General features: G+C 39.1%; 2 protein-coding genes across 3 annotated transcripts; one reads left to right on the top strand and one right to left on the bottom strand.

The window, feature by feature from the left end:
• The first annotated feature begins 1,805 nt into the window (after positions 1 to 1,805).
• Positions 1,806 to 9,430, top strand: chmp5b (charged multivesicular body protein 5b). The gene is made up of 8 exons (XM_062993106.1): positions 1,806 to 1,942; positions 3,419 to 3,523; positions 4,770 to 4,816; positions 6,415 to 6,508; positions 7,491 to 7,562; positions 7,704 to 7,812; positions 7,894 to 8,009; positions 8,970 to 9,430. Exons 1-8 carry the CDS (start codon positions 1,874 to 1,876, stop codon positions 9,018 to 9,020), a joined length of 663 nt encoding a protein of 220 aa, XP_062849176.1. The 5' UTR covers positions 1,806 to 1,873; the 3' UTR covers positions 9,021 to 9,430.
• A 341-nt stretch (positions 9,431 to 9,771) lies between these two features.
• On the bottom strand, positions 9,772 to 22,380 carry fastkd3 (FAST kinase domains 3). Of its 2 annotated transcripts, none has more exons than XM_062993103.1 (7): positions 22,278 to 22,380; positions 17,392 to 18,848; positions 13,533 to 13,618; positions 13,261 to 13,435; positions 10,997 to 11,069; positions 10,799 to 10,913; positions 9,772 to 10,118 (listed from the first exon to the last, which is right to left on the bottom strand). In XM_062993103.1, the coding sequence occupies exons 2-7, from the start codon at positions 18,821 to 18,823 to the stop codon at positions 10,020 to 10,022; spliced, it is 1,980 nt and encodes a 659-aa protein (XP_062849173.1). In that variant the 5' UTR covers positions 18,824 to 18,848; positions 22,278 to 22,380; the 3' UTR covers positions 9,772 to 10,019. The 2 variants fall into 2 exon arrangements, with proteins under 2 accessions (XP_062849173.1, XP_062849174.1); XM_062993104.1 differs by having other exon boundaries at positions 10,815 to 10,913.
• Between the last annotated feature and the right edge of the window lie 120 nt (positions 22,381 to 22,500).

The following is a 22,500-nucleotide window of genomic DNA, read 5'->3' as shown; positions in this document are numbered from 1 at the left end:
GTCAATAGCACTACTGGGAATAAAACATTACAACAGATACACTAGCTGTAATACAATTTGGTGTTACTGGTTGTGGTGTGGCAAGGAAACCAATGTATACAATTATTAGGGGCCCCTGACACTGCTGTGACCAGAGTTTCCAAGAAGCAAAAAACCTTCTGCCAGTCTCACCCTGAAAAAGTTGTTGGTAAAAATGATTAAATCATATTCAACAGCATTTCTTAACCAATGAAATATTCAAAAATGAGCCGCTGAGTACTTTTTTTGTGTTACTTGAACTCCCAGTTTTACCAGGCCAGTATTTACTATTACAAAATGAAATATTTATACATTGATTTTTAAATTAACTTTTAAAGTTTTTTTTATTTGGGGTTGTAGATGTGAAATACATACTGACCAATATGTATTCTGAGTTCCTGGGTTTTATTATTGCTTCTGGATATTGTCTGTGAGGAGTGTCTTCCAAAAACAGAAGGTAAATACTGAACTTTATTGCCGCTTGGGTGAGCAAACGTGGGTATGTGTGATTGAATGTTAGTGTGTGGTGTAGGGTTGCCAACCGTCCCGTAAAATACGGAATCGTTGCTTATTTGGAAACTAAACGTCGCGTTCCGTATTGAACTGATACAGGACACACTTTGTTCCATATTTTTATCAATGGGACAGAAATGCTGCAGATTAGACTGAGACAGGGCGATATGTATGAAACAGAAGGAAACTGTTGCTACAGTGGGAATTAGAAAGCGTTTGGTTATTATTTTAAGTCGTATTCACTTTTAGTCTTAGTAACGCTGTGTGTGCACAGGCATATCAGCATAACAACCTGTTTATTACTTCACTGTTTGAGTAGCGCAGTGGGCAGAGTGCATCGCGCCTATTTTTCCTAAAGTGAAACTAAAGTAACACAAGCAGGGCCGGCGCTATGCCCCCCGCCCCCAGATTTTCTCCCTGCCCCCCTAAGCAACACAGTCCAGAACCGGGGCTGCATGTCAGTGTGAAGATGGATTATGTAAAAATTTGTTTGCACTATTAAGAAAAAAAATTTACATGATGTTCTTTATGCATGTTATTTTACCTAAAATATGGTTCTGATTTATTATTATAAAGAATGAAAATAATACTTGTTAAACAGTATAAATAAAACATTTTGATAATGTTCCTATGATGGTGTAAGACACGTTAAATTTTTTTATAGGTGCAACCCTAACCACCTACCCCCCGCTCCCACTCAGGTAAACACCTGACATCCCACCCCCACCCTATGCCGCCAACCTGCCAGTCCAGGGTGTTCCTTATTTCCAGTTCTGAAAGTTGGCAACCCTAGTGTGGTGTGATGGACTGGTGCCCTGTTCAGGGTGTGTGTGTGTGTGTGTGTTCCTACTGTGCATCAATGTTTTCGTGTGGCCTTTTTTTTCTTGTGGAGGGCTCTGTCACCTCACAGCAAGAAGGTCCTGGGTTTGATCCCGGGTTCGATCCCCAGGTGGGGCGGTCTGGGTCCTTTCTGTGTGGAGTTTGCATGTTCTCCCCATGTCTGCGTATGTTTCCTCTGGGAGCTCCAGTTTCCAAAGACATGCAAGTGAGGTGAACTGGAGATAAAAAATTGTCCATGACTGTGTTTGACATTACACTTGTGAACTGATGAACCTTGTGTAATAAGTAACTACCGTTTCTGTGAATGTATGAATGTAACCAAAGAGTGTAAAACATGACGTTAAAATCCTAATTAATAAATACACTTCTTGTAGCTGTTTGTCGTTGCCTGCGCATCACGTGATTAAGCTGTGACGTCAGAGTGAGGCGGCTTCCGGCATTGTTCGGTAGGGCTGGTGTTAGCGAAATTTCACTGTTGTTTTGAGATAAATAAGTTGTTAAAATGAACCGCATTTTCGGCCGAGGAAAACCACAAGGACCTCCTCCAAACCTCACAGACTGTATAACAAATGTAAGTGCTTTTATATTTCATTTCTAAGAACTGTCTGACGAAACAAACAAAGAAACTCGGACTTGTTAGCTGGTTAGCGTTTTATTAAAGACAGTTGACTGTTTACTGCCTCGCTATAGCCTAGAACCTGCTCAAGTTATGGGCTGTGTCTCAATCCGCCATTGACTGTCTTTAAAGAACTGTTAACTATGTCGTTTCTTTAACTGCGACGTACTATTTTGAGACCCTGTGTAGTACGGTAGTATGCAATTTGAGACGCAGCCTTGTTGAAATGGTTTATAAACTTCCTAGTAGTAATAAAACATGACAGAAGTTATTGTCAAGTGGTAAAGTTGTATGTTACATTGTGTGTGTTAACTGTAAAGATTAGTTTATATATATATATATAAAAAAAATGTTTAAATAAGTAGCCAGTAGACCGTTGTGGCAAGTTAGTCTGACAGCTAGCTAGCCTGCTAACTGTTTTTGTCTGGCACTGAACATCCCATAGCGACGTATTTGTGCTGTGTCATGTGATTATGTGAAGATAGAGTTCTCTCACTGTGGTTTATAAAGATAACATTTAATGATATTTAGATTGATCTGATGGCTTATTTATAGCAAAATCAGGGTTATGACAGACTGGTATTGTTCTCACTATTGTCCCCGGTGGTGTGATGGGTGTTATTTATGGGTGGACAGTGTGTCTGTGGACAAGGCGTGTGGAAATGCGGTGTGACAAAACCGGTCACACAAAACCGGTCACACACGTTTTTCATAGCTGTAATATGACGGCATTGATTCACACATTTACGCTGACAATTTTCTGATCGTATTCTTGAGAAAATCTTGACTGTTTCAAGTAAAGTCCTGCCAACAGAAATGTGAAACAATCAAGTAATAGAGTTACAGTGAGGGGAGGTTAATATTTGTGGTGATGATGTAGACAAGTATTAGGGGTGGTGGGAACTCAGTATGGTAAAGCTGGGGAGTTTGGATGGTTATCCTCTGTCTCTGATGCTGTCTTTTGGGCAGAAAAGCCTTGTTGATGATAGTGGTTCGAAAGGAATGGCTAGACTGGTTTTAGCTGACAGTAATGTAACCCAAATATCTGGATATCTGGAAACTCTCAGAACACACAACACGTCAAATTTTAATGTGAATTGACAACAGCAGCAGAAGACCACATCAGGTTCCACTTCTGTCTGAAACAAGGTGTGCCATGTGGGGTTTAAATATTTTCATTTTCTATTTACAGATTAGGACAATATTGATTCATTTACTGACCATACTGTCTATCTTGGCTCATGTGTAAATTCCACGGATGAGATGTTCATACATTGTCAAAGCAATGTCATCTACCTTTGTCTTTATTTTTTCTTTCACAATGAGACTTGACATTTTACGATATTACTGGCATTAATGAACATTAAAACACTCATTGCTTTTTGTAGGCTGCTGTCTTTCATTTATTATTATTTTTTTGTTTCACTTTAGGTTGATTCCCGGGCAGAGTCCGTTGATAAAAAGATAGCTCGTCTTGATGCTGAGCTGGTAAAATATAAAGATCAGATGAAGAAAATGAGAGATGGGCCATCAAAGGTAACACATAACAGCAGAAGTTTTGTGATGATTTAAGCATCTAGTGGTAAAGAGGACTGCTGTTAACTGTCGAATTCCACACTCGTTTCTTCCTGCTTCGGCACCCAAAGTTCAATATTAATGACCTCTTAGTACAAACAAATTACTTTGCTGCCATGTCATAATTGTTATTGTTGGTTAAGGCTTTTAAATTGTGTTCTGGTGGAACTCTCAAGTAAATTTAGAAAGTATTCAGACCCCTTGACTTTTTGTACACTTCATTGTGTTATTGAATTTTGAGTGGATATAATTACCACTTTCTATCCATCAATCTACACCTAATCACCCATGATTTTCTAGATATAAACTGAAATGTCAATAGTACTCACAAGTTGTGTTGTACAAAAAATTAAAGGAACATGTAAATCACACATCATATCTTGATAAATTAAAGATTCAAGCTGTAAATCTTTACTGCTATAAATTGTGTAATTTGTTGAGAACACAACAAAATTCTAAATTACACCGAAAATCAAAGTGAAACAAATTTAATCGCAGCCTGATCTAATTTGTGTGAATTTTATCATGGCAACTCAGTAGTGTGTTTGGTCATGGCAAACTGTATGCACTCATACATGCACTCATACAACTGTATGCAACATCTGGGTATGCTCCTGAGACAGTTGATGATATCCTTGGTGATTTCCTCCCAAAGCTGGATTAGGACATCAGTGAGTTCCTGGACAGTCTGTGGTGCTACTTGGTTCCAGAGTTTACAATTGGATTCAGGTCTGGGAAATGTGAGGGCAGGTCAGTGGCAAACACTCTGGCCACATGAGGCTAGGCATTGTACTCCACAAAGAGGAACCCAGGGCACACTGCCCCACTGTAAGGTCTGACAAAGGCTCTAAAAATTTCGTCCTGGTACCCAACAGCAGTCAGGGTACCATTGGCTATTATCCTCCAAGGATTTGCCTTTCCAGGCCATCACTGACCCACCTCCAAACCAATCTAACAGAGGATGCTGGAACCTCTTACCATCCTCATATAGTCTGTTTCTGTTAGTCTGCTCAGTAGCACAGCAAGCAGAAAGCGGTTTTGTCATGTCGGTTAGCGGCAATATAAACAAAGCACAAACCACTTATCATATGAAAGCAGCTCAACAGTAAAGCAGGGGTTAAGATCATGTGTAAACACATAAATAGCAGGCTTACATAGTGACAGACTGTTTTCACTGTGCTGATGTTTTTTTTTTTGTCTCTTTTAGAACATGGTGAAACAAAAGGCCATGCGAGTTCTTAAACAGAAGAGAATGTGAGTATAATTTGCTATCCACTATATTGTTCTTACACTATATTCACATTTTAGGCATGTCAGCATGTCCTCTGTGTGGAAATACTTTAAATTGGAAAGTGAAACAAGTCCAGCAGCGAAGTGTAATGTCTGCAATGCGAGCGTTTCACGAGGTGGTAGGAGCAGAGCTTCGTTCATTACTGTAGAATTTTACTGTTTATATGGCGTGTGAGACAAGGATCACACCGGTTTACAAAACAACGTAGTGATGCACTTGCTTAATAAAGAAATAAATACACGGTATATTCACAAATTGTCGGGAGCACAGAAAAGTTTGTTACAGTTACAACACGCATACAAGTACGGTGGCTCATAAGAAACAAACCAGATATCATTTAAGCAAACGATCTACAATTACTACCAATTTTATACGGCACCTAAAAAATAAACACAGTCGAATACAGCGAGTTTATTATTATATGATGAGAAGAGGAACCGGCTGTCCGCTAACACGGCAGAGATGCTGATTTTCCTCAAAAAGAACCTTCACTTCATTTTGAGTGTTCTAGTTTTACTACTACAATGCTGCACTAAGTTTGTTTACTTTTATTTTGTAAAAATAAAAGAACATTAAGCAATAGCTTGGATGCAGGCAATTTTTTTCCTACAGCACTGCAGAGCTATTCAGTTGTTAAACATATACATTGGATTAATTTGAATAACTGTAATGTACTTGAAGTGTGCACTGTGTAAACAGTATTATCTAGTTCTTATCTAGACAATATCTAGAAAATACAAGTATCGGTTTGAGACTCGGTATCGGATCGGGATCAGAATTATTGATCGGGAACAAAAAAATCGGGACATCCCTAGTTTTAACCACTGAGCTACCACTGCCATAAGTGGACAAACTTTTTAAAAGTCAGTTATATAAAAAATATTATATGAAATTTAGGCAACAGTTTTGTGTTCCAGCATGACTGTGCCCCTGTGAACAAACAATGAAAATATTGTTTGGTTTTGAACAATTGGGTTGTGAAGCAGTCTGATTCACTAGCCCAGTACTGCTTTGTCTCAGTTTTACCACTGGCCTGGTCTTGTGCTCTACAGGCACAATTAGTTGTTAGTGTAGTTGCTGCAGCACTGACTCCTGCCTGGTCAAGGTGTCGATACGGGTGGACGGGTAATACAAAGTAAAATAGTGTAAGCCTCTATGTGTGTTAGGGCTCTTTGTATGAATCAATTGTTGGTAGGTGAAAATATGTGGTTGGTGGTTACACACCTGTTGGAGAAGGTGTTTGCTAGCCTGTGGTCTAATGTGGGTGGCCCTGGAGAGCAGTAGGGTATTAAAATGACCACAGTTTGACAGACACATAACTTCTGTAGCCTTAACAAAGCCCTGACCTCAACCACATTGAACACAATTCGGAATAAATGAAACATTGATTGGGTAGTTCTCCAACATTCTATTAATACTTGTAATCAGGTGTCCAAATACTAAATACTGCCAATTAGGTGCATTTTTGTATTAAACTTTAGCTGTCCTCTGTATGCAATGGTTACTCTTCTGAAATGCCTACTGCTTTTGGACTTTCACTAACCTCTGTCTGCATCTGCAGGTATGAAGGTCAAAGAGATCAGCTGATGCAGCAATCATTTAACATGGAGCAGACCAACTACACCATTCAGTCCCTTAAAGACACTAAAACAACTGTAAGAACATTTCCTTACTTTAACCAGCACATACAGTACATCAACATTAAATAACATATTATGACCAGTATAGTATTTTAGCTATTATTTTTAAGGTAGCAATGTACAGTACTTCCACAATTGCACCACAGACTTGCTGTTTACAATGGTTTGCAAAGTGGACATTGAGGTTGAGTAGTCTGCCATTGTGGAACCAGACAGACAGACAGAAATACTACACACATACACTCTTGACATACATACATATATAATCTCTGTCTTTACTGAGACTAAATTAAATGTAAAAAAAATATATATATTTAGCCACTCAGGTGGTGGAGCGGTAAAACACACGCTGTTCACCAGAGCTGAGATCTCGAATACATCGTATCGAATTTCGGCTCTGCCTTGCCGGCTGAGCGGCCACATGAACAAAGATTGGCCTGTTGTTCAGATGAGGGGCGGGATTAAGCCGGATGGGGACTCTCTCTCAGACTAGTGCGATTACGACCTCTGCTGGCTGGTTGGTGGCACCTGCACGGAGATGGGAAAGGAGTGCGGTAGAGGGTGTGGCTCTTTGTACACAGCGCGGTACTGCACTGCACTCGTCACGTGTAAGGTGGTAAGATGTTCGATTGCTGTGCACGTGTCGGAGGGGGCGTGGAGCAGCCTCGTCCTCCCCAATCAGGAGCAGGGACCAGCATTAGTGAGAGGATGATTGACGGGCAGAAATTGGATGCGCTGAAGTGGGAGAAAAAGGGGGGAAAAAATACAAATAATACTAATATTTCAACTGATACATTTCATTTAATTTGCAACACAAAAACACTTACTGATGCAAATCTCACTCAAATTAGATTTTGCAGAATACCCAATGCTTTCTAAAGCACTGCGATTTTGTGATTGAGTAGACACAAATTTCTGCTAAATTGTACAAAAGTAAAACCAAATAAATGTATAAATAATAGCCCCTAACATTTCTACACTCATTTGTGTTTGACAGGTGGATGCAATGAAGATAGGTGCCAAAGAAATGAAGAAGGCTTACAAGAACGTAAAGATTGATCAGATTGAGGTAAGTCCCAAATATTTTAAGTACAAAAACCCTGGCAGCCCCTGGCAGAGAACTTAAATGCCATGCATTAAGCTTTCTAGTCATCTAAATTGATGTTTTTTGGGACTGTGGTTGAAGCAAGCGATTTGCCGTTTATTGTAGGATCTGCAGGATCAGATGGAGGACATGATGGAAGATGCTAATGAGGTACAGGAGGCCCTGAGCCGCAGCTATGGAACACCAGATATTGATGAGGATGACCTAGAAGCAGGTTGGTGTATATGATATGATAACCCACCAAAATGCTTACTATTATATATACTCGATTGATTTATGGTATCTGCTATGTTAGAACTGGATGCACTTGGAGACGAGTTCCTTTTGGATAATGACAGCTCTTACCTAGACGAGGCCGCTTCAGCTCCAGCTATACCAGACGGAGTGCCCGGAGAGAAAAGCGTCAACCGGGTACCGACAAACATCAGCATTAGTAATATTACGAGGGTTCTTCAAAAAGTTTCCACACTTTTTTTTGAAACTCTATTTATTAATAATTAAAAAACATATGACATCACTTTTCTACATCTTTCCCAGCGTGGTACCAACTTTTTAATGCCATCAACAAAAAATGTTATTGGTTAAGCATGTAGCCACTGATGCACCACTGCTTCCACATCATCACATAAAAATCTTCTTCCCCTTAAAGCTTTTTTGAGTGGTCCAAAAATATGGAAATCAAATTATTCTTAGCTAAATCCAGACTATAAGCCTCTCTGACAACCAATTAATACTCCTCCCACCCTCACCATTTCCAAAGAAATATACAAGTGTGGAAATCCCTCATACAACATAATTGTATAGATTATTAACAGTGCCCTGAAAAAAAGTATTTAGCCCTATTTAGCATTATTGTTTTATATTTTGTCACAGGATGTACAATATAAAAGTACCGGTAATTTATTATTATTAATTTATCTGTAAATTACAGATAAACAAATATTTAAGGACTACCTATTGGTAATTGTTTTACAGCACTAAAAAAAGTACTTTTAAACCTTTCAATGACATTCAGGAGTCACTGTTTTTAGATTTACAACAGCTTTAAAGGTAATAAAGGTAAAACAGCTTTGTTGTTGCACTGTAGCTTTTTGTTTCCCTCATTTTTTAAATAGCTGCTACTCGTATAGTTTTTGTGTAGGGACCACTTACACTGGTGCTTTACACCAGTGACCTGTATAGGTAGATATATTGTCCTTACTCCCGGGGGATGGGGAATTATGTTTCTAGTCAAATTAATATACATCTCAAGTTGACTTTTTTTACCTCAAGTTTTAGTCAACTTCTTCTTGCGAAGCCTATTGTTGGTGAAAAGTATTAATGTTAAACATGTGGTATTTGATGTTTCTGTTTGTTTTTCGTCTCATTTAGGATGGAGTGCTGGTGGATGAGTTTGGACTTCCTCAGATTCCAGCAACATAAGAGGAAATGTAGTAGTACATCACTACATTGTATTACTTTGCTACGCATTTTGCATCATGGCGTCTGACATCCAAAAAGACTGGGATTTTTGCATTTATATTTTTCTGTTAAACAGGTTCATATCACCCTGAGATTAGAAACCATAGGGTCAAGAAAAGGCAATCCCAACTGTAAACACAGCCAGTCTCTTCTGATTGATCCTGCTTATTTTCTTGCTTTACAAGAAATGTACTTACTCTCTAATGAATGGTTAGGAATAATTAAGGTCTCTAGTTATGGCTTATTTCTGTTTAATTTACTTTATGATCAGTTCATTTCTTTACAATGTTTTTTAAAAGAAGTACCTCGTTGACTTTGTACAGCAACAATGTGTTGCCAACTATTGACAAATAAATTATTCTATATTTGAAGGGATGGCTACAGCAATTAATAATTTGTTATCATTAACACACACTGGTGCAACCCTATATTTTGTCTTCAGTTTGTAGCAATTATATTGTTTGTTTGATTGTGGTATACTTTCAAGCTGATCACTTCTGTCTGCAGCATAAAATACTAAATTTAAATCCAGTCCAATATTTAAGGTCTGTATTGTTCCCACTACTATAAAATATGTTTATGATTCACAAGCCACCTAAAACAAAAAATTACTTTACACCAGTGAAGCCAAATGCTGCCCCCTGTCTGAAACAGTCCTACAGTTTATCCTTTCAGTGAACATGTACTAGATTGATGGGACAGTCATTACAACTTGTGATCATTTTGGTTTATTATAACAGCCTATTTACATAAGTCCTGCATTTAGGTTATAAATGCTTTACAGACTATACAACGATATCAGAGTTGATATTTACTATAAAGTAATTAAAAAACAACACTCAACTTAAGAGTAAATTGAGGTAATTATTGCAACACATTATTTCATTAGTCCATGATCACTGTAGTCTGCATGTGTTTGTCAGGCTGCATCACTACTAAATGTGTGTGGTGAACCAGTAATCACCAACTGAGTCTGTAAGTGTGTGGGAAAATCTTTTTGTGCAGGTATTCGATTATGCTGACCTTGTCCTTCAGGTTTTCAAACTCATAATAGGGAATCTAGAGAGAGCGAGAGAACAGTTAAACAGATATGTTTCGTTATGATTAAATACACATATTTGATTTGGCACACTTATGTATGTCCCCCAATGAGTGCGTTCACGTAAAGCCATGCACCTTCTATATTTGAGAGCCGAGCCTGGGATTCGAACCCCCGGGACCCAGGCACTGCTGTTTGCAGGAATGTGGCTCTTGCATGTTAAATGAGCGTTGTGCTTTCCCCAGGAAAATCCCAAGCCAGGATGAATTTACTCCAGTGGAATCAGTGTGCAAGAGTCTTAAGGCTTCATCCTTGACTCATATTATGCTAAGTCCTAATTCTATGGTTTGAAGTGATGCAATAAGTGGACAGTCACTGATCTCCAGACAAACCAAAACAACTTTAATTTATTATTATTATTATTAATAACAATAAATTTCCCTGTATTCACAAAAGGGGCCTTTATATAGAGATACTTATTTATATGGTACCTGAGTGAAAAATACTACAGTAGTAACAGTGCTATTGGCTTCTTGTTTATTTAGCTTATCCATGCTAGGGTGTGGTTTGGGGCATTGGTATCTAAAACAGGTAAGCAGGTTGTCAGGTCATGTAACGCCAGTTTAAAATCTAACATGTCGAAAGGTGACTAAAAGTTCAAAGACGTAACAACTAAAACAAGACAGATGATAAAACTTACCTGGACAATTTCATACCCAAGAATCTTCAAGTGTCTCTGCTTGATAGCTTCCTTTCCTAGAAGTTGTCTGGCATTAGCAGAAAATCGCTTTCGGTCATCAATACACAAAGCAATTCTGAAACCCACACAAAGATATATAAATAAACAAAACCTAAAGCTTATCATCACTCATACAGACAAAGTGATTTAAAAAAATACCTTCTGTACACTTCCTCAGGTTCTTGGCTGGCTGGAAGAACATAACCATCTTCATCTAGTTTTATCTCTACATCTGCAACAATGACATGGCAACATAACATTAAGCAATATAACGCTGTATGTTTACAGAATTCAAACCATGATTTAAACATTGATGAATTCAGGTGTGTGTGGCACACTTTAAAAATTATTTTGAATTAGACATCCCCTATTTGCTATCATTTACATAAACCTAACCTAAATTCCTACAGGTGTAGTGAAGTAGAAGTTTTGGTCAGCAGAGATAAAGACAGACTGGAAAAAAATAAAAACAAATAAAAATTAAATTGTGAAATAAAATGTCAGCTTACCGAAGAATAGATAGTAAAAAAAAGAACTTAAAAGGTTTGTGGTTTAATAATTACATGTAGGTATATAAAGGCATTTACAGTTAAGAGAAATTAAGGACTTTTTTAGTTTATAAAACTATACACCTTTCTGCAAAGATAGATTCTGCTTTAATTACAACTTTAACTTTAATGATGTATTTTAGTGTAGCATGATATTTTAACAGTGCCACAACAATCCAACCCCTCCATAATCATAATACTGCCAATCACAAACCCAATCTGTCTCTCAATGTGGAGAAAATAGGCAAAAATTTCACTTTTCACAATATCTTCACTTCCTAAACTATAAAATATATAATATATGATGGGAAATGTAATGTTAGTCATGCCTCTGTCCCAGCTTTTAAATGTGCTGTAGGCATCAAATTCAAAAATATGTTTATATTCTTAAAATAGAATTAAGCTGGTCAATGAAAACAGTGGAAATCTTTTCTTTGCAATTTTGTCAGTTAAACAAAGATTCAAAAGAGAGATTTTTATTACATTTACAAAATGTCCCAACATTTACACACAAGGAATTTGGTTCCGGCTGATGGTATCTCTCTAGTATAAATCCAGTATAGCATTAAAATACAACATTAAACACAAAAATATACAAACTATAAGACTATATAAAGGCAATATATAGAAAATGTATGGACGTGTACATGTATGTATGTACAGTATTCAGTGACCAATGTACAGTGGACCCTTGACTTACAAATTTAATTGGTTCTGAAGGGCTGTTCTTAAGTCAAAATGTTAAGATGTTTCATTAGTTAAACCTATTTTTCCCATAAGAAATAATGTAAATAGAATTAATCTGTGCCAGACCTCCCAAACCCCCTTACCTAACCTATCTAATGTCTTTAATGGTCTTTTTTGTTATACATATAAATATATTTCCCTTAAATTTTAAATTATAGAGTAGACATTACTGTAATAAACAATAATAAACAACAGTACTGTACTGTACATAAAACACACATCACATTTCAGTACAGTACATGTGCTGTACCATACACCATAATAAATTTCCTTCTTTTTTATATAAAATGTATCTAACAGAAACAACAATAACTCTCATATTTCTCTATTATTTCCTTCTTTATTTAAATTGTATTGTATTTTGTACTGAGCCGAATTCCTTCTTCTCTCTCACTCACTGTCCCCTCTGTCTGATACACAGTGACAGCTACTGGCAGGAGTAATTATACAACAACAAATTGTGATTTGTTCATTTTCTCACCACTGCACTTCCTCTGCACCTTCTTTGGGGACATTGTAATATTTAATTTTACAAAATATAAAGAAAACACTGGAAAAACACTGCTGTCCGAATGTTCACTCACTGTATATTTATATATATAGAGAGAGAGACGATTGGAGTCAACTTGTTCGTGACGTCACGTGTTTCACGAATTTCTGTTCGTAATCTGAAATTTGTTTGTACGCTAAGTTGATAAAGATCGTTCATAACCCGAAATGTTCGTGTGGTAAACCGTTCATAACTCAAGGGTCTACTGTATGTATGTACATATAAGCAAAAGTGCACAATATATGGTAACATACCAAAGGTAATATACAGTAATATACAGATAATGTAAGATAGCGGCGTGTGGAATATTAAAAAATAACAGTAAAGTGCACAGCATGTAGGATGAGTACTACAATATTTAGTCAATTGGCAGCAGGTGAATATTGTCACGTTCAAGTCTGTATTATCTGTCATTTATGTATTTAGAAGGGAGATGGCCTGTAAGAAGAAACTGCTCTTAAATCTGAATCTGAAAGTTTTAGTGTGGATGGACCTATAGCGCCTGCCGGAGGGGAGGGGTTGAACGTTTCCCGCATGTGCATGTTTTTAATGTGTTTGTGTACATATGGATGTATTACCGAGTGTGTAGCAGTATGGTGTAAGGACCCTGGAGGCAAAGTAAGATCGCGCTCCCAGGAGATCCACTAGGCCATTTTTCACTACATTATACAGATGAGGGTCAAGTTGGCTCTCCAAATTAGATCCTGAGGACAAAAATGACTTCACACGCAGCTTGGGTAAAAGTCGTGGACCCTGCACACAAACACGCAAATAATATAATATGTATTAAATTCACTTTATTTTAGGTTTGATTGTTATAGCATACAGAATGCAGTGCACTAATACACACCTGATAGAATGGACACTCCAGCTTCATTGTCATGTAGAGCTGTGTAAGCTGAGCGAGCACTGCCTGATCAATAGCACCTCCCTCCTCTGATGAAAAAAACATGGTTCAATAATATATTCCCATATTCACACACATTGTGCAGCTGAGTTACCAATTTATTGGATACACCTACTTATTACTTATACTCATTAGCCATTTAATTAGGTACACCTTTCATTCAAAGGTACTTTGTAAGTAGGGCTGCAACGATTAGTCGACGTAGTCGATAACGTCGACTATAAAAAATTGTCGATGTGGAATTTCATTGTCGACTAGTCGTTATTATTGCAATGCACTAAAGGGACTGCAGGGGGCGCAGCATCGTTTCCATGGCGCAGCGGGGAGTTTATGAAGACAGAGAGGCAAAGATAAAGAGACCGAAACTTTCTTAAGTATTTCAGCCAAAATAACCCAAAGAAACGAGCTGAACGCAGACACTACAAAGCAGAGTTATGGTTTCACACCAGCAACATGGTGAAACGCCTTGCAGCCGTGATGACCAGCGTTATTACGGTAAGTTTTAACATCGCTTTGTGCTTTAACCAACCTAGTTAATGTTTGTTAATGCTAGAGTACTTGTCAGAAAACTATCTAAGAGATCGCTATTTTTCAGGTTTGTTAGCTAGCTAACGCATTAAGTGCAATAGTTAATCAGTCATTTATATGAGTAACGTTATATAACTTAACATTATAGCCTAACGTTAACCTGTCTCGTCTTCCATATTTTTGCTCTCGTTAATGAGAGCATTCATTCTAAATAATAAGCCTCCTCCACTTAATGATAGCTAGTTAGCTCAGCAGATAATACAGTTAAGATATTTAACCTGTTATGGTTTAGTTGGCATAGCCAGTACACTATTTGTAATAAACTATGATACACAGCCTTCAGTTTGTGATAATTAATACAGCTTTCTCTTTTGTGCTTTCTATTAATAGCACTAAGCAATGGAGTGTGGATGAGAAGAGAAGAGGTTCATGCTCCCCTCAGGTGGCTGAGGTCCTCACAGACAGCATTCACATGTTTCTCAACCACATGTTATATATGTTTTTGACTTCCAGAGTGATAACTTCTGAAACATAACAGTTTCTAATGCTGTCCAAAGCTTTCTTATTTCATTGAATTTTTTTTATTGTGATTGTGTATTAATGTTTCAAATATATTTAATTAAACTATCAAGCTTAAGTTTCATATTCATGTTTCATGGGTCATTATTTTAATTTGATATTGGAACTTAAATAACATAACAGGGTTTTATGTTAAGGCAGAGATGGAGGGTATAACATAAATAATCGCTGACTAGTCGACTAATCGAAAAAAGAATCTTCAGTTTAGTCGACTACTAAAATAATCGTTAGTTGCAGCCCTATTTGTAAGTACACATTACTGCAGTCCAACTGTTAATATGGATGATTTATAAGCCACCACTATCCAGCCCTGGACATGCACTGATCAGATATCTGTATGGTGAACCAGCCTCAAGACAGCAGCTATAAAACAGTGTGTATTAGGAGCATCTATGTTTCTAAAGGTTTTTAAATGCTGTAAAATTACTAGCCTTTCTGATGTAGATGTAGGTGTGCAGGTCAAGAGTCTATCTATTTCCTCGGCTGCTCCCGTTAAGGGTCTCTGACGGATCGTGATCCGCATTATTGATTTGGCACAGTTTTTACGCCCGATGCCCTTCCTGACACAACCCTCCCTATTTATCCGGCCTAGGGACCGGCGCTACAATGCACTGGTTCATGCATCCTAGCGGCTAGGTACCTAAAGGACAATTCAGTGTCTCCAATTAGCCTGGCTGCACGTTTTTGACTGTGGGAGGAAACCGGAGCACCCGAAGGAAACCCATGCAGACACGGGGAGAACATGCAAACTCTGCACAGAAAGGACCCGGCCCCACCTGGGGTTAAAACCCAGGACCTTCTTGCTGTGAGGCGACACTGCTACCCACTTAGCCACCATGCTGCCCGTGTACAGGTCAAGAGTAGCTCATTTAAATTATTTATAAGTTGTGTTTCAGCTCCCTCTACAATTACTGGCAAATATGAGTATAAGTGTTTTGGAAAATTCACCTTTTGTTAAAGTAGCTTCATTCACACTGAATAAAAAAAGGGAAAAATCCAACTCTTAATTAAAGCAATTATTTATTTTTTACTGATTATCCCTAAAATAAATCCTTCATTAAAAAAATTATAACTTTTCAACAAAACCACATGTGCCACAATTATTGGCACCCTTGGAAACCAAGTGTCAAAACTACCACCAAAAACTATCTCTGTCTCCAAAACTATAATCAGACAGCACCATGCCAGGGATTTATTTGGAAAGATTGCCAGGACATAGCCTTTCTCATCATTTAACCGCAAACACAAGTGCCTGAAGTTTGTTAAACTTTACTGGGACTTTTACTGGAACCATGTTCTATTGTCAGACAACAAAAGAAAAAAAAGAGTGACTACACTATATTAAAAATTTAATGCCCTGTGATTTTGCAAGGCTGTTTTTCTTCCAAAGGCCCTGGGAACCTTGTAAGGGTACATCCGAAAACAAATGACATCACTTTTCTATATAGTCACCTTCCAATGCATTTTCCCAGCATCGTACCAACTATTTTTGGTTGAGCACGTAACCACAGATGTACCGCTGCTTTTACATCATCATCACATGAAAATCTTTTTCCTCTTAAAGCTTCTTTGAGCGGTCCAAAAAAGTGGAAATCAGATAGAGCTAATTCCAGATTATAAGCTCTCTTACAGTCTCTCAGATACGACCAATTACTACTTCTCCCACCCTCACCGTTTCCAAAAAATAAAATAAAATCCCACATAGAAAAATGCATAATTTCTCAGAATAAATAGTGATGAGGCAACAAGTAATGATACAGAGTACACATTTAATGTTTTTTTTTCCCCACTGATATACATAATCCATATGTGGTTTCCAATAAATATTTCATTGCTTCAAATATATTAAGACAATTCTTTTATGAAAAATTTATTTTAAATGTATACATGCTGAGTGCATTAACAGTCAGCACCTGATTAACTGATATAGTGTTGGTGTGGACATGGTGTCCAATCAAGCAGTAAGCTTGATTGCAATTTGGGTAAAATGGGGTAAGAAGTAAGTGCTGGCCTGAATGCAGGGTTAAACATTAAATATAATAATAATACTAACTGTGTTCTGTGTTGCTTTATTTTTTACAAGGTCAAGAGCCCTGCAGGTTGTGTTCCATGGGGAAACACTGTGCGCAAAGGAAGGAATACCCAGGCCAGGGTGCTAAATCCATCACAGGGCTTCACCTTTAAAACTTCAACCCATGTTTTACACACTTTGGTTACATTCATGACAGAACTGGTAGTCACTGGTTACACAGGATTCATCAGATTAAGTTTAAGGTCAAACACAGCCATGGATGGTTTTGTATCTCCAAATCACCTCACTTGCATGTCTTTGGACTGTGGGAGGATCTGGAGCTCCCGCAAGCATGTTCTCCCACACACAGAGGATTGAACTCAGGACCTTCTTGCTGTGAGGCCCAACCCACTCTTAAAAACCTCAGCAATACTGCTATGCCTGCTACATTCAATACATACAAACTACCCTGTAATTGACATCATAAGGATGAGACTGCACTACCACCCCAAAAATATCAGATCTTCTTACCAAACATGAAGACAGTGACTGGCTAAACCTTTATATTAACAAAAGCACACATATGGTCAATGTACCCAATAAAAATGACCAGTGATTGTACGTACAGGTTAGGAGTATGTAATAACCTAGTATCTCAGTATGACATTTTCTCTGATCTCTTACCCTGAAGCTGCTGGAGGAAGTATGTGCTGAAGACTTTTGAGACAAAGTTGAGCGGGTATCTCTGAAGCAGGGTGCAAGCGTGTAGCAACTCTAGCAGACTCCGTGGCTGAAAGTTTGAAAAGCGTGCATTCAGCAAAGTCTCTACCTTTCGAAAAAGTCTGCCAGCCTCCTGAGGCAAGTATCTTACTACTCCGAGTGCTGCTATCTGCCGAGAGACCTGTTCTGTGGTGTAGTCGTCTGCCCTGTAAACAAAGCTTTCGGCCACCGCGTCGAACACGGGTGGTGAAAAAATGCGTCGCCGGCCAAAATACTGCATCACTTTGGTTACCGTCTCGGGGTGAGCTGTAAAGGCTATCTTGGGCACGTGCCGTTCAAGAGCTTCAATGAGGAAGTGATCGCTGTGTCCATAGTGCATAAGCGCAGACAATACGATGGACAGTTCTGTATCTGTAAAGTTTGGAACGTGACGGACAGCCTGTTTACAGAGTGCAATTACAAGTGGCAGAGCCTGTGTTTGGTTCAGTGTGACCAGAGCTCCCAGTGTTTTGCTAACCATTGGAGGATCCATTCGCATAGCTAGGCTAAGCGCCCGAGCATTCATTTTATTCAGCAAGTCCTGGTGGAGTCCGTCCTCACCCAAACCTGCAGCTAACATGCTATAGACAGAAGTTAGACTACTAGTATTCCATTGAGCAGGATCTTTGTTCTGGATCTGCCTCATAGCACGCACAAGCATGCCAGACTGGGGACCTTCTATTGCAAAAAGAGCACAGACTAACTCACACAGCGTTTCGATGCTCAGACGGCCCATGTCCAGCCGTACCTGGCTTTCAGAGATCAATCTTGTCACCAATTGGCTGCTTGGGTCCAAATAGAGCCGTGTGCAGCCCAGCAGAGCTTGGACCACCACATCGTCTTCCAGCTCTGGCAGGTCCTGCTCTAACTTCAAACACATCTTATTTAACGCTGCATCAGACAGCAGCGTCACTGGGTCCCGAAGCCTTCTGGATCCATCCTGCTCTAGATCAGCCAGCCGGTGAAGAACAGCACTGACAGCTGCACCTGAGAGAAATGACGAAGTGCGTATGAGGTGCAGGACCTGTTGAGAAGATGCACAGGCTGAAAGGCATTCCTTAAAGGCACGACCCTCATCAGAGCTCAGTCCATGCAATAGAGATGTGAGACCTCCCCCTGTAGATGAGTCACAGAAAGGCTGGGCGGATCCAGCTAAGAGAAAGACAGGCTGGCGAGTGTTGATGCACAGATGTCTACGTCCCAATTCCCAGTTCTGAAGAAACTGAGAACGAAGTGAGGGCATGCCCGAGCTGCACACATGTTCCCTGACACACAGATTCTGAGTGACAGAAGAGCGGAGGTAAAGAGGAGTGGCTTGCCTCAGCAGGTGCAGTCTTCGCCCAAATTTCAGAGCCATGAAATTGTGTTATGGCATTCTTTACCTACAAAAAAGACAAAGTTACCAAGTTGTTTAAAACAGACATACAGTGCTGGCCAAAAGTATTGGCACCCCTGCAATTCTGTCAGATAATACTCAATTTCTTCCAGAAAATGATTGCAATCACAAATGCTTTGGTATTAATATCTTCATTTATTTTGCTTGCAATGAAAAAACACAAAAGAGAATGAAAAAAAAGTCAAATCAATTATCATTTTACACAAAACTCCAAAAATGGGCCGGACAAAAGTATTGGCACCCTCAGCCTAATACTTGGTAGCACAACCTTTAGACAAAATAACTGCGAACAACCGCTTCCGGTAACCATCAATGAGTGTCTTACAATGCCCTGCTGGAATTTTAGACCATTCTTCTTTGGCAAACTGCTCCAGGTCCCTGAGATTTGAAGGGTGCCTTCTCCAAACTGCCATTTTGAGATCTCTCCACAGGTGTTCTATAAGATTCAGGTCTGGACTCATTGCTGGCCACTTTAGAAGTCTCCAGTGCTTTCTCTCAAACCATTTTCTAGTGCTTTTTGAAGTGTGTTTTGGGTCATTGTCCTGCTGGAAGACCCATGACCTCTGAGGGAGACCCAGCTTTCTCACACTGGGCCCTACATTATGCTGCAAAATTTGTTGGTAGTCTTCAGACTTCATAATGCCATGCACACGGTCAAGCAGTCCAGTGCCAGAGGTAGCAAAGCAACCCCAAAACATCAGGGAACCTCCGCCATGTTTGACTGTAGGGACCGTGTTCTTTTCTTTGAAGGCCTCGTTTTTTTTCCTGTAAACTCTATGTTGATGCCTTTTCCCAAAAAGCTCTACTTTTGTCTCATCTGACCAGAGAACATTCTTCAAAACGTTTTTGGCTTTCTCAGGTAAGTTTTGGCAAACTCCAGCCTGGCTTTTTTATGTCTCTGGGTCAGAAGTGGGGTCTTCCTGGGTATCCTACCATAGAGTCCCTTTTCATTCAGACGCCGACGGATAGTACGGGTTGACACTGTTGTACCCTCGGACTGCAGGGCAGCTTGAACTTGTTTGGATGTTAGTCGAGGTTCTTTATCCACCATCCGCACAATCTTTCGTTGAAATCTCTCGTCAATTTTTCTTTTCCGTCCACATCTAGGGAGGTTAGCCACAGTGCCATGGGCTTTAAACTTCTTGATGACACTGCGCACGGTAGACACAGGAACATTCAGGTCTTTGGAGATGGACTTGTAGCCTTGAGATTGCCCATGCTTCCTCACAATTTTGCTTCTCAAGTCCTCAGACAGTTCTTTGGTCTTCTTTCTTTTCTCCATGCTCAATGTGGTACACACAAGGACACAAGACAGAGGTTGAGTCAACTTTAATCCATTTTAACTGGCTGCAAGTGTGATTTAGTTATTGCCACCACCTGTTATGTGCCACAGGTAAGTAACAGGTGCTGTTAATTACACAAATTAGAGAAGCATCACATGATTTTTCAAAGGGTGCCAATACTTTTGTTCACCCCCTTTTTTATGTTTGGTGTGGAATTATATCCAATTTGGCTTTTTGACAATTCTTTTTGTGGTTTTCCATTGAAGACAAATTAAATGAACATTTTAATATCAAAGCATTTGTAATTGCAATCATTTTCTGGAAGAAATTGAGTATTATCTGACAGAATTGCAGGGGTGCCAATACTTTTGGCCAGCACTGTATATATTGTATATTGCCACTCAGGTGGCGCAACAGTAAAATACACTAGCACACCAGAGCTGGGCTTTCGAATACATCGTATAGAATACATCATGACATCCGGCTGGGCTGGGCGACTATATGAACAACTTTTGGCTGTTGTTCATCCAGGGAAGGGAAATGTCAGGTAGGGACCTCATAACTGATGCAATTACAACCTCTGCTGGCTGATTGGTGGCATCTGCACAAAGTAGAGGAATAATGCTGATCAGGGTGTGGCTCTCCGTGCACAAGGCTGATCGCATATGAACTCGCCTTGTGCAGGTGAAGAGATGCAGCCGGCTACTGCACGTGTCGGAGGGGGAGTGTGACAGTCTCGCTCTCCTCAATCAAGGCGTCAGCACCAGTAGAGAGGAAGCATTACGCAATTGGGTAAAAATTGGATGCACTAAAAATCGGGAGAAAAAGGGAGAAAATTCATACATTAAAAAAAAAAGAGACATATAAAAAAAAAAAACAGTGTTCTCAAACCTAGTCAGCAATGATTAGCAAATGCTTTCATATTTTCTGATTGCTTAGTCATGGCCAGTCTCAGCCTAAAACGCTCCCAACTATGAACCAAATGCTTTATTTGGAGTCTTTTGCTGAGCAACCCCAAACAAACTTGGGAAAGCCAAGAACGTTTAATGAAATTGTAGGACATTGAAGCTGTCCATTAAACAAAAGGGCAGGTTGTTAACATACATTGCGTATGAGTATAAGCTAGTGAAACAAATTAATTTACCACTGCTTTATCCTGGTCATTGGACAGTCCATTACATTCATTGGACAGTCATTGGACAGTCCATTACATGGCAGACACAGAGACACACTCAATTAGTAGTTCCATTTGCAATGTCTTGTGGTCTTGTGGGAGAAAACCGGAGCACCCGGAAGAAACCCACGCGCACACACAAATACAACATGCAAACTCCACACAGAAAGAACCCTATCCACCCAAATGGGGAATTAAACCCAAGCCCTTCTCTCTGTGAAGGTTACCCACCAACAAATAATCAAGGTAAGAGTGTGGCCACGTTGTCCAAGATACTAGATTTAAGTTGCTTTGCAAAAGTAACCCATAAACGACTCCACATTTCCTTCACAAAACTACTATAATTTAATTTGTCATTTATACGGTTAACATGCTATGAAAGTAAAATATCGTGCAGATTTTGACTATATCGCCAACACTCACAATAGAAATAGAAGACTTAGATATGTGTTTACATTTTCAGCATTTAGAAGACGATTTTATCCAAAGTGACCTACATTACCGTTTTCAGTCTGAGCAATTGAGAGTTAAGGGCCTTGCTCAAGGGCCCAACAGCAGCAACCTGGCAGTGGTGGGGCTTGAACCAGCAACCTTCTGATTACTAGTTCAGTGCCTTAACCACTAGGCTACGGCTTGAGTTTACATTTTGTAAAATATTACTTTAACGCAAGATTAAACATAGTAAATTAACAATAACACTAATGTTGACACATTTATAATGATTCGTATTGACCGTGTACAGTTATCTAAATGTTAAGGTCATGTTATAAACCCATTATTTCTGCCCTTGTATCACTGCGAGTGCAAGCGGAAGTTCATTTAACGCATTAGATATTATTTTGCTATAATTTAAACTAGAAAAAGACCGTAGCTAAAATACATATTATACTTAGGAAAAAATCATATCTTGGTTAAAATAAGTGTTCAGAAAGGTATACTGTATCAGAATGATTAGTACCTGTTTAGCTGGTGGGTTGTGACTCTGCACGTCGTCCTGCCATGCTCAGTATTCACCGCGCATGCGCTCTAAAGTGCTGAATTCTGATTGGTTGAACCAGTCCGAGTAGCAAAGCTGCAGGAGCCACATGAGAAACTGGGACTGTTGTGGAGGGCCAGATTAATAGGCTAAAATTCTCATATTCAAATATTATTCATCTCTGTGTAAAAAGCAGTAAATTGTA

The sequence above is a fragment of the Trichomycterus rosablanca genome, chromosome 4, assembly GCF_030014385.1.
Source record: "Trichomycterus rosablanca isolate fTriRos1 chromosome 4, fTriRos1.hap1, whole genome shotgun sequence".
Lineage (NCBI taxonomy): Eukaryota > Metazoa > Chordata > Actinopteri > Siluriformes > Trichomycteridae > Trichomycterus > Trichomycterus rosablanca.
Note: the sequence above shows the minus strand (reverse complement) of the source record. Positions and strands in the feature narration are given on the sequence as shown.